This window comes from Oncorhynchus nerka, linkage group LG3 (assembly GCF_034236695.1).
Source record: "Oncorhynchus nerka isolate Pitt River linkage group LG3, Oner_Uvic_2.0, whole genome shotgun sequence".
Lineage (NCBI taxonomy): Eukaryota > Metazoa > Chordata > Actinopteri > Salmoniformes > Salmonidae > Oncorhynchus > Oncorhynchus nerka.
Genome location: NC_088398.1, coordinates 5,788,313 through 5,804,042, shown reverse-complemented (window position 1 = coordinate 5,804,042; position 15,730 = coordinate 5,788,313). Strand labels below are relative to the sequence as shown.

At 53.5% G+C, this 15,730-nt stretch overlaps 1 protein-coding gene across 1 annotated transcript in view; it reads right to left on the bottom strand.

The window, feature by feature from the left end:
* Positions 1–432: 432 nt before the first annotated feature.
* The window catches only part of LOC115125788 (microfibrillar-associated protein 5-like), a 32,308-nt gene continuing 17,010 nt past the window's right edge, over positions 433–15,730 (bottom strand). Inside the window, exons 5-7 of the mRNA XM_065007389.1 lie at positions 1,842–1,929; positions 1,589–1,662; positions 433–1,441 (exon numbers count right to left, since the gene is read on the bottom strand). Of these exons, the coding sequence (XP_064863461.1) occupies positions 1,326–1,441; positions 1,589–1,662; positions 1,842–1,929 (278 nt within the window). The 3' untranslated portion in view covers positions 433–1,325. The remainder of the gene's footprint in view (positions 1,442–1,588; positions 1,663–1,841; positions 1,930–15,730) is intronic.

The following is a 15,730-nucleotide window of genomic DNA, read 5'->3' as shown; positions in this document are numbered from 1 at the left end:
ATGGATGGATGGAGGGATGGATGGAGGGATAAATTGATAGATGGATGGATAGAGGGGTGATAATGCTGTACAGGACATCATAATATTACAGTAAGCCAGTTATGTGGCTTTTGTACTTATCATTGTGTGTGTCTTTCTCTCATGGACACACATGGACTCAAACATTTGCATTGACTGATGACATGATGTTTATTAATGTTTATTTATTAATGATGTTTATTAATGAGGTGATAATTGATTGATTTCCTGTGTGAGAACACAGCTAGTGGGAGAATTGGTATGAACTGGTGAGAGTCTGTGTAGACTCATGTTGGTTTATGTGTTTATTCTTGACATTACAAATAAAATATGTGTATGTAAATGCTGATGTATTGAAAATCAAAGCATAAAGATATCAACTAATGTACATCAATAAAGTGATCCACACAAACCAATGAATGACATTTTATTGGCTAGTATTGCACTGCTTTGTAGTATTGCACTGCTTTGGTATTGGATTGTGATAGAGTGCTTTACAATAAGGTGTCAGTAATGACAGAGTGGATACATTGTTCTCAGACTGTCTCTACAGTACACAACTACAGGAACTCAACAGCGTTCCATCTGAACAGTATTATACAGCCCGCAACGGCACAGAACATGATCCGTGTCAAATAAAACACAGGTCCAATCTGTGGGGAGTGATTTCTCCCCTGATATTCACATACAGTTCTATTAAAACACAGGGCTAATATCAGAACTGAGAAATATGACTCAGACTGTTCATAACTGGAGTTACATGGACTGTGTTATATATATATGTTGTTTGTTTGTGTGTGTCTGGTTGTGTGTGTGTGTCTGGTTGTGTGTGTGTGTGTGTGTGTCTGGTTGTGTGTGTGTGTCTGGTTGTGTGTGTGTGTCTGGTTGTGTGTGTGTGTCTGGTTGTGTGTGTGTGTGTGGCTGGCTAGCACCAGGTGTTGAGCGGTGGATTTATGATGTTTTGGGGTGTTTTTATGGAGACAACCCAGTGTTCTGTCTCCAAGGGAGTCCTCCCTCCTACTCCTTCTCTCCTTCCTCCCTCCTACTCCTTCTCTCCTTCCTCCCTCCTACTCCTTCTCTCCTTCCTCCCTCCTACTCCTTCTCTCCTTCCTCCCTCCTACTCCTTCTCTCCTTCCTCCCTCCTTCTCCTTCCTCCCTCCTACTCCTTCTCTCCTTCCTCCCTCCTACTCCTTCTCTCCTTCCTCCCTCCTACTCCTTCCTCCTTCTCTCCTTCCTCCCTCCTACTCCTTCTCTCCTTCCTCCCTTCTTCCTCCGCCCCTCCTTCCATCTCCACCATCTTGGGCCCATCAGGCCTTGTTTTCCCAGGTTTTGGGGTTGCTATGGCGATTGCGACAGCGTTTCTTATTGGTGGTTGACCTCTGGAAGCGTTTGGGCCAGCCGGACCTCTCCCTGCAGAGCTCAGCTGGGATGGAGAGAAGAGAGAGAGGATGTGTGGGCTCAGATGTACATGCTGTCCTAAAACCAGTAAGTGTTTCATGCACTCAGATTGTTATGTTGTTGTAATCCTAACAACGGGTCTAATGAAGTGCTATCAGGTGGACTGTCTTACCCTTCAGGTACTCATCCTGTTGGCAGACAGTTCTAACACATATCTCCTTGTTGATCACATAGACACGAGGGAGGCTGAGACAAACCAGGAGACAGACATCATTACACTATAATCAGAGCCCAGCTGCTGTCTCTAAAACATGCCTCTCTGTACAGGCTCTCAGGTTGAAACCAATGAACTTTGACCGCATGACCAGGAGGCACTGAGTGTGTCTATGTTTTCCTGTGAGAGAGAACCTGTAGTTGCAGTTTACCTGTAAAGGCAGAGGGAGTGGATGCATCTCTTGATGGGCCGGTGGACAGAGTACATCCTGGTGCAGGGGTACGTCTCTTCCCTACAGTCTAGCACAGAGGATACACACAACAACCAGATAACTCACACACAATGTTTAGATAACACTGGACACCCCTGGTCATCCCTGGCCTAACATTGTTTAGTGATGTTTCTGTTCCACATTGAAGACCTTAGTCACCAGGCGACAGGGTAGAGACATACACCTCACTCACCAGGAGGTAGGGTAGAGACAGACACCTCACTCACCAGACGGTAGGATAGAGACAGACACCTCACTCACCAGACGGTAGGATAGAGACAGACACCTCACTGACAAGGCGGTAGGGTAGAGACAGACACCTCACTCACCAGGCGGTAGGGTAGAGACAGACACCTCACTCACAAGGCGGTAGGGTAGAGACAGACACCTCACTCACCAGGTGGTAGGGTAGAGACAGACACCTCACTCATCAGGTGATAGGGTAGAGACATACACCTCACTCACCAGGAGGTAGGGTAGAGACAGACACCTCACTCACCAGGTGGTAGGGTAGAGACAGACACCTCACTCACCAGACGGTAGGATAGAGACAGACACCTCACTCACAAGGCGGTAGGGTAGAGACAGACACCTCACTCACCAGACGGTAGGATAGAGACAGACACCTCACTCACCAGACGGTAGGATAGAGACAGACACCTCACTCACAAGGCGGTAGGGTAGAGACAGACACCTCACTCACCAGGCGGTAGGGTAGAGACAGACACCTCACTCACCAGACGGTAGGATAGAGACAGACACCTCACTCACCAGACGGTAGGGTAGAGACAGACACCTCACTCACCAGACGGTAGGATAGAGACAGACACCTCACTCACCAGGTGGTAGGGTAGAGACAGACACCTCACTCACCAGGCGGTAGGGTGGAGACACACACCTCACTCACCAGGTGGTATTGTAGAGACAGACACCTCACTCACCACGTGGTAGGATAGAGACAGACACCTCACTCACCAGGTGGTAGGGTAAGAGACAGACACCTCACTCACCAGGCGGTAGGGTAGAGACAGACACCTCACTCACCAGACGGTAGGGTAGAGACAGACACCTCACTCACCAGACGGTAGGATAGAGACAGACACCTCACTCACCAGGTGGTAGGGTAGAGACAGACACCTCACTCATCAGGCGGTAGGGTAGAGACAGACACCTCACTCACCAGACGGTAGGATAGAGACAGACACCTCACTCACCAGACGGTAGGGTAGAGACAGACACCTCACTCACCAGGCGGTAGGGTAGAGACAGACACCTCACTCACCAGACGGTAGGATAGAGACAGACACCTCACTCACCAGACGGTAGGATAGAGACAGACACCTCACTCACAAGGCGGTAGGGTAGAGACAGACACCTCACTCACCAGGCGGTAGGGTAGAGACAGACACCTCACTCACCAGGCGGTAGGGTAGAGACAGACACCTCACTCACCAGGCGGTAGGGTAGAGACAGGCACCTCACTCACCAGGCGGTAGGATAGAGAAAGACACCTCACTCCCCAGGTGGTAGGGTAGAGACAGACACCTCACTCACCAGACGGTAGGATAGAGACAGACACCTCACTCACCAGGTGGTAGGGTAGAGACAGACACCTCACTCACCAGACGGTAGGATAGAGACAGACACCTCACTCATCAGGTGAAGGGGTAGAGACATACACCTCACTCACCAGGAGGTAGGGTAGAGACAGACACCTCACTCACCAGGTGGTAGGGTAGAGACATACACCTCACTCACCAGGAGGTAGGGTAGAGACAGACACCTCACTCACCAGGTGGTAGGGTAGAGACAGACACCTCACTCATCAGGTGATAGGGTAGAGACATACACCTCACTCACCAGGAGGTAGGGTAGAGACAGACACCTCACTCACCAGGTGGTAGGGTAGAGACAGACACCTCACTCATCAGGTGATAGGGTAGAGACGTACACCTCACTCACCAGGCGGTAGGGTAGAGACAGACACCTCACTCACCAGACGGTAGGATAGAGACAGACACCTCACTCACCAGACGGTAGGATAGAGACAGACACCTCACTCACCAGACGGTAGGGTAGAGACAGACACCTCACTCACCAGACGGTAGGATAGAGACAGACACCTCACTCACCAGGTGGTAGGGTAGAGACAGACACCTCACTCACCAGACTATAGGGTAGAGACAGACACCTCACTCACCAGGCAGTAGGGTAGAGACAGACACCTCACTCACAAGGCGGTAGGGTAGAGACAGACACCTCACTCACCAGACGGTAGGATAGAGACAGACACCTCACTCACCAGGTGGTAGGGTAGAGACAGACACCTCACTCACCAGACGGTAGGATAGAGACAGACACCTCACTCATCAGGTGAAGGGGTAGAGACATACACCTCACTCACCAGGAGGTAGGGTAGAGACAGACACCTCACTCACCAGGTGGTAGGGTAGAGACATACACCTCACTCACCAGGAGGTAGGGTAGAGACAGACACCTCACTCACCAGGTGGTAGGGTAGAGACAGACACCTCACTCATCAGGTGATAGGGTAGAGACATACACCTCACTCACCAGGAGGTAGGGTAGAGACAGACACCTCACTCACCAGGTGGTAGGGTAGAGACAGACACCTCACTCATCAGGTGATAGGGTAGAGACAGACACCTCACTCACCAGGCGGTAGGGTAGAGACAGACACCTCACTCACCAGACGGTAGGATAGAGACAGACACCTCACTCACCAGACGGTAGGATAGAGACAGACACCTCACTCACCAGACGGTAGGGTAGAGACAGACACCTCACTCACCAGACGGTAGGATAGAGACAGACACCTCACTCACCAGGTGGTAGGGTAGAGACAGACACCTCACTCACCAGACTATAGGGTAGAGACAGACACCTCACTCACCAGACGGTAGGGTAGAGACAGACACCTCACTCACCAGGCGGTGGGGTAGAGACAGGCACCTCACTCACCAGGCGGTAGGATAGAGAAAGACACCTCACTCCCCAGGTGGTAGGGCAGAGACAGACACCTCACTCACCAGACGGTAGGATAGAGACAGACACCTCACTCACCAGGTGATAGGGTAGAGACAGACACCTCACTCACCAGGCGGTAGGGTAGAGACAGACACCTCACTCACAGGCGGTAGGGTAGAGACAGACACCTCACTCACCAGGTGGTAGGGTAGAGACAGACACCTCACTCACCAGACGGTAGGATAGAGACAGACACCTCACTCACCAGGTGGTAGGGTAGAGACAGACACCTCACTCACCAGACGGTAGGATAGAGACAGACACCTCACTCATCAGGTGAAGGGGTAGAGACATACACCTCACTCACCAGGAGGTAGGGTAGAGACAGACACCTCACTCACCAGGTGGTAGGGTAGAGACATACACCTCACTCACCAGGAGGTAGGGTAGAGACAGACACCTCACTCACCAGGTGGTAGGGTAGAGACAGACACCTCACTCATCAGGTGATAGGGTAGAGACATACACCTCACTCACCAGGAGGTAGGGTAGAGACAGACACCTCACTCACCAGGTGGTAGGGTAGAGACAGACACCTCACTCATCAGGTGATAGGGTAGAGACGTACACCTCACTCACCAGGCGGTAGGGTAGAGACAGACACCTCACTCACCAGACGGTAGGATAGAGACAGACACCTCACTCACCAGACGGTAGGATAGAGACAGACACCTCACTCACCAGACGGTAGGGTAGAGACAGACACCTCACTCACCAGACGGTAGGATAGAGACAGACACCTCACTCACCAGGTGGTAGGGTAGAGACAGACACCTCACTCACCAGGCGGTAGGGTGGAGACACACACCTCACTCACCAGGTGGTATTGTAGAGACAGACACCTCACTCACCACGTGGTAGGATAGAGACAGACACCTCACTCACCAGGTGGTAGGGTAGAGACAGACACCTCACTCACCAGGCGGTAGGTAGAGACAGACACCTCACTCACCAGGGTAGGGTAGAGACAGACACCTCACTCACCAGACGGTAGGATAGAGACAGACACCTCACTCACCAGGTGGTAGGGTAGAGACAGACACCTCACTCATCAGGCGGTAGGGTAGAGACAGACACCTCACTCACCAGACGGTAGGATAGAGACAGACACCTCACTCACCAGACGGTAGGATAGAGACAGACACCTCACTCACCAGGCGGTAGGGTAGAGACAGACACCTCACTCACCAGACGGTAGGATAGAGACAGACACCTCACTCACCAGACGGTAGGATAGAGACAGACACCTCACTCACAAGGCGGTAGGGTAGAGACAGACACCTCACTCACCAGGCGGTAGGGTAGAGACAGACACCTCACTCACCAGGCGGTAGGATAGAGACAGACACCTCACTCACCAGACGGTAGGATAGAGACAGACACCTCACTCACCAGACGGTAGGGTAGAGACAGACACCTCACTCACCAGACGGTAGGATAGAGACAGACACCTCACTCACCAGGTGGTAGGGTAGAGACAGACACCTCACTCACCAGGCGGTAGGGTGGAGACACACACCTCACTCACCAGGTGGTATTGTAGAGACAGACACCTCACTCACCACGTGGTAGGATAGAGACAGACACCTCACTCACCAGGTGGTAGGGTAGAGACAGACACCTCACTCACCAGGCGGTAGGGTAGAAGACAGACACCTCACTCACCAGACGGTAGGGTAGAGACAGACACCTCACTCACCAGACGGTAGGATAGAGACAGACACCTCACTCACCAGGTGGTAGGGTAGAGACAGACACCTCACTCATCAGGCGGTAGGGTAGAGACAGACACCTCACTCACCAGACGGTAGGATAGAGACAGACACCTCACTCACCAGACGGTAGGATAGAGACAGACACCTCACTCACCAGGCGGTAGGGTAGAGACAGACACCTCACTCACCAGACGGTAGGATAGAGACAGACACCTCACTCACCAGACGGTAGGATAGAGACAGACACCTCACTCACAAGGCGGTAGGGTAGAGACAGACACCTCACTCACCAGGCGGTAGGGTAGAGACAGGCACCTCACTCACCAGGCGGTAGGATAGAGAAAGACACCTCACTCCCCAGGTGGTAGGGTAGAGACAGACACCTCACTCACCAGACGGTAGGATAGAGACAGACACCTCACTCATCAGACGGTAGGATAGAGACAGACACCTCACTCATCAGGTGAAGGGGTAGAGACATACACCTCACTCACCAGGAGGTAGGGTAGAGACAGACACCTCACTCACCAGGTGGTAGGGTAGAGACATACACCTCACTCACCAGGAGGTAGGGTAGAGACAGACACCTCACTCACCAGGTGGTAGGGTAGAGACAGACACCTCACTCATCAGGTGATAGGGTAGAGACATACACCTCACTCACCAGGAGGTAGGGTAGAGACAGACACCTCACTCACCAGGTGGTAGGGTAGAGACAGACACCTCACTCATCAGGTGATAGGGTAGAGACGTACACCTCACTCACCAGGCGGTAGGGTAGAGACAGACACCTCACTCACCAGACGGTAGGATAGAGACAGACACCTCACTCACCAGACGGTAGGATAGAGACAGACACCTCACTCACCAGACGGTAGGGTAGAGACAGACACCTCACTCACCAGACGGTAGGATAGAGACAGACACCTCACTCACCAGGTGGTAGGGTAGAGACAGACACCTCACTCACCAGACGGTAGGGTAGAGACAGACACCTCACTCACCAGACGGTAGGATAGAGACAGACACCTCACTCACCAGGTGGTAGGGTAGAGACAGACACCTCACTCACCAGACTATAGGGTAGAGACAGACACCTCACTCACCAGACGGTAGGGTAGAGACAGACACCTCACTCACCAGGCGGTGGGGTAGAGACAGGCACCTCACTCACCAGGCGGTAGGATAGAGAAAGACACCTCACTCCCCAGGTGGTAGGGCAGAGACAGACACCTCACTCACCAGACGGTAGGATAGAGACAGACACCTCACTCACCAGGTGATAGGGTAGAGACAGACACCTCACTCACCAGGCGGTAGGGTAGAGACAGACACCTCACTCACAAGGCGGTAGGGTAGAGACAGACACCTCACTCACCAGGTGGTAGGGTAGAGACAGACACCTCACTCACCAGACGGTAGGATAGAGACAGACACCTCACTCACCAGGTGGTAGGGTAGAGACAGACACCTCACTCACCAGACGGTAGGATAGAGACAGACACCTCACTCATCAGGTGAAGGGGTAGAGACATACACCTCACTCACCAGGAGGTAGGGTAGAGACAGACACCTCACTCACCAGGTGGTAGGGTAGAGACATACACCTCACTCACCAGGAGGTAGGGTAGAGACAGACACCTCACTCACCAGGTGGTAGGGTAGAGACAGACACCTCACTCATCAGGTGATAGGGTAGAGACATACACCTCACTCACCAGGAGGTAGGGTAGAGACAGACACCTCACTCACCAGGTGGTAGGGTAGAGACAGACACCTCACTCATCAGGTGATAGGGTAGAGACGTACACCTCACTCACCAGGCGGTAGGGTAGAGACAGACACCTCACTCACCAGACGGTAGGATAGAGACAGACACCTCACTCACCAGACGGTAGGATAGAGACAGACACCTCACTCACCAGACGGTAGGGTAGAGACAGACACCTCACTCACCAGACGGTAGGATAGAGACAGACACCTCACTCACCAGGTGGTAGGGTAGAGACAGACACCTCACTCACCAGGCGGTAGGGTGGAGACACACACCTCACTCACCAGGTGGTATTGTAGAGACAGACACCTCACTCACCACGTGGTAGGATAGAGACAGACACCTCACTCACCAGGTGGTAGGGTAAGAGACAGACACCTCACTCACCAGGCGGTAGGGTAGAGACAGACACCTCACTCACCAGACGGTAGGGTAGAGACAGACACCTCACTCACCAGACGGTAGGATAGAGACAGACACCTCACTCACCAGGTGGTAGGGTAGAGACAGACACCTCACTCATCAGGCGGTAGGGTAGAGACAGACACCTCACTCACCAGACGGTAGGATAGAGACAGACACCTCACTCACCAGACGGTAGGATAGAGACAGACACCTCACTCACAAGGCGGTAGGGTAGAGACAGACACCTCACTCACCAGACGGTAGGATAGAGACAGACACCTCACTCACCAGACGGTAGGATAGAGACAGACACCTCACTCACAAGGCGGTAGGGTAGAGACAGACACCTCACTCACCAGGCGGTAGGGTAGAGACAGACACCTCACTCACCAGGCGGTAGGATAGAGACAGACACCTCACTCACCAGACGGTAGGATAGAGACAGACACCTCACTCACCAGACGGTAGGGTAGAGACAGACACCTCACTCACCAGACGGTAGGATAGAGACAGACACCTCACTCACCAGGTGGTAGGGTAGAGACAGACACCTCACTCACCAGGCGGTAGGGTGGAGACACACACCTCACTCACCAGGTGGTATTGTAGAGACAGACACCTCACTCACCACGTGGTAGGATAGAGACAGACACCTCACTCACCAGGTGGTAGGGTAAGAGACAGACACCTCACTCACCAGGCGGTAGGGTAGAAACAGACACCTCACTCACCAGACGGTAGGGTAGAGACAGACACCTCACTCACCAGACGGTAGGATAGAGACAGACACCTCACTCACCAGGTGGTAGGGTAGAGACAGACACCTCACTCATCAGGCGGTAGGGTAGAGACAGACACCTCACTCACCAGACGGTAGGATAGAGACAGACACCTCACTCACCAGACGGTAGGATAGAGACAGACACCTCACTCACAAGGCGGTAGGGTAGAGACAGACACCTCACTCACCAGACGGTAGGATAGAGACAGACACCTCACTCACCAGACGGTAGGATAGAGACAGACACCTCACTCACCAGGCGGTAGGGTAGAGACAGACACCTCACTCACCAGGCGGTAGGGTAGAGACAGGCACCTCACTCACCAGGCGGTAGGATAGAGAAAGACACCTCACTCCCCAGGTGGTAGGGTAGAGACAGACACCTCACTCACCAGACGGTAGGATAGAGACAGACACCTCACTCATCAGACGGTAGGATAGAGACAGACACCTCACTCATCAGGTGAAGGGGTAGGACATACACCTCACTCACCAGGAGGTAGGGTAGAGACAGACACCTCACTCACCAGGTGGTAGGGTAGAGACATACACCTCACTCACCAGGAGGTAGGGTAGAGACAGACACCTCACTCACCAGGTGGTAGGGTAGAGACAGACACCTCACTCATCAGGTGATAGGGTAGAGACATACACCTCACTCACCAGGAGGTAGGGTAGAGACAGACACCTCACTCACCAGGTGGTAGGGTAGAGACAGACACCTCACTCACCAGGCGGTAGGGTAGAGACAGACACCTCACTCACCAGACGGTAGGATAGAGACAGACACCTCACTCACCAGACGGTAGGATAGAGACAGACACCTCACTCACCAGACGGTAGGGTAGAGACAGACACCTCACTCACCAGACGGTAGGATAGAGACAGACAGGTGGTAGGGTAGAGACAGACACCTCACTCACCAGACTATAGGGTAGAGACAGACACCTCACTCACCAGGCGGTAGGGTAGAGAAAGACACCTCACTCACAAGGCGGTAGGGTAGAGACAGACACCTCACTCACCAGGCGGTAGGGTAGAGACAGGAACCTCACTCACCAGGCGGTAGGATAGAGACAGACACCTCACTCACCAGGTGGTAGGGTAGAGACAGACACCTCACTCACCAGACGGTAGGATAGAGACAGACACCTCACTCATCAGGTGAAGGGGTAGAGACATACACCTCACTCACCAGGAGGTAGGGTAGAGACAGACACCTCACTCACCAGGTGGTAGGGTAGAGACATACACCTCACTCACCAGGAGGTAGGGTAGAGACAGACACCTCACTCACCAGGTGGTAGGGTAGAGACAGACACCTCACTCATCAGGTGATAGGGTAGAGACATACACCTCACTCACCAGGAGGTAGGGTAGAGACAGACACCTCACTCACCAGGTGGTAGGGTAGAGACAGACACCTCACTCACCAGACGGTAGGATAGAGACAGACACCTCACTCACCAGACGGTAGGATAGAGACAGACACCTCACTCACCAGACGGTAGGGTAGAGACAGACACCTCACTCACCAGACGGTAGGATAGAGACAGAGACCTCACTCACCAGGTGGTAGGGTAGAGACAGACACCTCACTCACCAGACTATAGGGTAGAGACAGACACCTCACTCACCAGACGGTAGGGTAGAGACAGACACCTCACTCACCAGGCGGTAGGGTAGAGACAGGCACCTCACTCACCAGGCGGTAGGATAGAGAAAGACACCTCACTCCCCAGGTGGTAGGGCAGAGACAGACACCTCACTCACCAGACGGTAGGATAGAGACAGACACCTCACTCACCAGGTGGTAGGGTAGAGACAGACACCTCACTCACCAGACGGTAGGATAGAGACAGAGGCAGGGTAGAGACAGACACCTCACTCACCAGGCGGTAGGGTAGAGACAGACACCTCACTCACCAGGCAGTAGGGTAGAGACAGACACCTCACTCACCAGGTGGTAGAGACAGACACCTCACTCATCAGGTGATAGGGTAGAGACATACACCTCACTCACCAGGAGGTAGGATAGAGACAGACACCTCACTCACCAGACGGTAGGATAGAGACAGACACCTCACTCACCAGGTGGTAGGGTAGAGACAGACACCTCACTCACCAGGCGGTAGGGTAGAGACAGACACCTCACTCACCAGACGGTAGGATAGAGACAGACACCTCACTCACCAGACGGTAGGATAGAGACAGACACCTCACTCACAAGGCGGTAGGGTAGAGACAGACACCTCACTCACCAGACGGTAGGATAGAGACAGACACCTCACTCACCAGACGGTAGGATAGAGACAGACACCTCACAAGGCGGTAGGGTAGAGACAGACACCTCACTCACCAGGCGGTAGGGTAGAGACAGACACCTCACTCACCAGGCGGTAGGATAGAGACAGACACCTCACTCACCAGACGGTAGGATAGAGACAGACACCTCACTCACCAGACGGTAGGGTAGAGACAGACACCTCACTCACCAGACGGTAGGATAGAGACAGACACCTCACTCACCAGGTGGTAGGGTAGAGACAGACACCTCACTCACCAGGCGGTAGGGTGGAGACACACACCTCACTCACCAGGTGGTATTGTAGAGACAGACACCTCACTCACCACGTTGTAGGATAGAGACAGACACCTCACTCACCAGGTGGTAGGGTAAGAGACAGACACCTCACTCACCAGGCGGTAGGGTAGAAACAGACACCTCACTCACCAGACGGTAGGGTAGAGACAGACACCTCACTCACCAGACGGTAGGATAGAGACAGACACCTCACTCACCAGGTGGTAGGGTAGAGACAGACACCTCACTCATCAGGCGGTAGGGTAGAGACAGACACCTCACTCACCAGACGGTAGGATAGAGACAGACACCTCACTCACCAGACGGTAGGATAGAGACAGACACCTCACTCACAAGGCGGTAGGGTAGAGACAGACACCTCACTCACCAGACGGTAGGATAGAGACAGACACCTCACTCACCAGACGGTAGGATAGAGACAGACACCTCACTCACAAGGCGGTAGGGTAGAGACAGACACCTCACTCACCAGGCGGTAGGGTAGAGACAGGCACCTCACTCACCAGGCGGTAGGATAGAGAAAGACACCTCACTCCCCAGGTGGTAGGGTAGAGACAGACACCTCACTCACCAGACGGTAGGATAGAGACAGACACCTCACTCATCAGACGGTAGGATAGAGACAGACACCTCACTCATCAGGTGAAGGGGTAGAGACATACACCTCACTCACCAGGAGGTAGGGTAGAGACAGACACCTCACTCACCAGGTGGTAGGGTAGAGACATACACCTCACTCACCAGGAGGTAGGGTAGAGACAGACACCTCACTCACCAGGTGGTAGGGTAGAGACAGACACCTCACTCATCAGGTGATAGGGTAGAGACATACACCTCACTCACCAGGAGGTAGGGTAGAGACAGACACCTCACTCACCAGGTGGTAGGGTAGAGACAGACACCTCACTCATCAGGTGATAGGGTAGAGACGTACACCTCACTCACCAGGCGGTAGGGTAGAGACAGACACCTCACTCACCAGACGGTAGGATAGAGACAGACACCTCACTCACCAGACGGTAGGATAGAGACAGACACCTCACTCACCAGACGGTAGGGTAGAGACAGACACCTCACTCACCAGACGGTAGGATAGAGACAGACACCTCACTCACCAGGTGGTAGGGTAGAGACAGACACCTCACTCACCAGACTATAGGGTAGAGACAGACACCTCACTCACCAGGCGGTAGGGTAGAGAAAGACACCTCACTCACAAGGCGGTAGGGTAGAGACAGACACCTCACTCACCAGGCGGTAGGGTAGAGACAGGCACCTCACTCACCAGGCGGTAGGATAGAGACAGACACCTCACTCACCAGGTGGTAGGGTAGAGACAGACACCTCACTCACCAGACGGTAGGATAGAGACAGACACCTCACTCATCTAGAGACATACACCTCACTCACCAGGAGGTAGGGTAGAGACAGACACCTCACTCACCAGGTGGTAGGGTAGAGACATACACCTCACTCACCAGGAGGTAGGGTAGAGACAGACACCTCACTCACCAGGTGGTAGGGTAGAGACAGACACCTCACTCACCAGGTGGTAGGGTAGAGACAGACACCTCACTCACCAGACGGTAGGATAGAGACAGACACCTCACTCACCAGACGGTAGGATAGAGACAGACACCTCACTCACCAGACGGTAGGGTAGAGACAGACACCTCACTCACCAGACGGTAGGATAGAGACAGACACCTCACTCACCAGGTGGTAGGGTAGAGACAGACACCTCACTCACCAGACAGGGTAGAGACAGACACCTCACTCACCAGACGGTAGGGTAGAGACAGACACCTCACTCACCAGGCGGTAGGGTAGAGACAGGCACCTCACTCACCAGGCGGTAGGATAGAGAAAGACACCTCACTCCCCAGGTGGTAGGGCAGAGACAGACACCTCACTCACCAGACGGTAGGATAGAGACAGACACCTCACTCACCAGGTGGTAGGGTAGAGACAGACACCTCACTCACCAGACGGTAGGATAGAGACAGACACCTCACTCACAGGCGGTAGGGTAGAGACAGACACCTCACTCACCAGGCGGTAGGGTAGAGACAGTAGGCAGAGGGTAGAGACAGACACCTCACTCACCAGGTGGTAGGGTAGAGACAGACACCTCACTCATCAGGTGATAGGAGAGACATACACCTCACTCACCAGGAGGTAGGATAGAGACAGACACCTCACTCACCAGACGGTAGGATAGAGACAGACACCTCACTCACCAGGTGGTAGGGTAGAGACAGACACCTCACTCACCAGGCGGTAGGGTAGAGACAGACACCTCACTCACCAGACGGTAGGATAGAGACAGACACCTCACTCACCAGACGGTAGGATAGAGACAGACACCTCACTCACAGGCGGTAGGGTAGAGACAGACACCTCACTCACCAGACGGTAGGATAGAGACAGACACCTCACTCACCAGACGGTAGGTAGAGACAGACACCTCACTCACAAGGCGGTAGGGTAGAGACAGACACCTCACTCACCAGGCGGTAGGGTAGAGACAGACACCTCACTCACCAGGTGGTAGGGTAGAGACAGACACCTCACTCACCAGGCGGTAGGATAGAGACAGACCCCTCACTCACCAGGCGGTAGGATAGAGACAGACACCTCACTCACCAGGCGGTAGGGTGGAGACACACACCTCACTCACCCAGGTCACTACGTGGGGATAGAGACAGACACCTCACTCACCAGACGGTAGGGTAGAGACAGACACCTCTCTCACCAGGCGGTAGGGTAGAGACAGGCACCTCACTCACCAGGCGGTAGGATAGAGAAAGACACCTCACTCCCCAGGCGGTAGGGTAGAGACAGACACCTCACTCACCAGACGGTAGGATAGAGACAGACACCTCACTCACCAGGTGGTAGGGTAGAGACAGACACCTCACTCACCAGACGGTAGGATAGAGACAGACACCTCACTCACAAGGCGGTAGGGTAGAGACAGACACCTCACTCACCAGGCGGTAGGTTAGAGACAGACACCTCACTCACCAGGTAGGGTAGAGACAGACACCTCACTCACCAGGGTAGGATAGAGACAGACACCTCACTCACCAGACGGTAGGATAGAGACAGACACCTCACTCGCCAGACGGTAGGGTAGAGACAGACACCTCACTCACCAGACGGTAGGATAGAGACAGACACCTCACTCACCAGGTGGTAGGGTAGAGACAGACACCTCACTCACCAGGCGGTAGGGTGGAGACACACACCTCACTCACCAGGTGGTATTGTAGAGACAAACACCTCACTCACCACGTGGTAGGATAGAGACAGACACCTCACTCACCAGGTGGTAGGGTAAGAGACAGACACCTCACTCACCAGGCGGTAGGGTAGAGACAGACACCTCACTCACCAGACGGTAGGATAGAGACAGACACCTCACTCACCAGACGGTAGGATAGAGACAGACACCTCACTCACCAGTAGGGTAGAGACAGACACCTCACTCACCAGGCG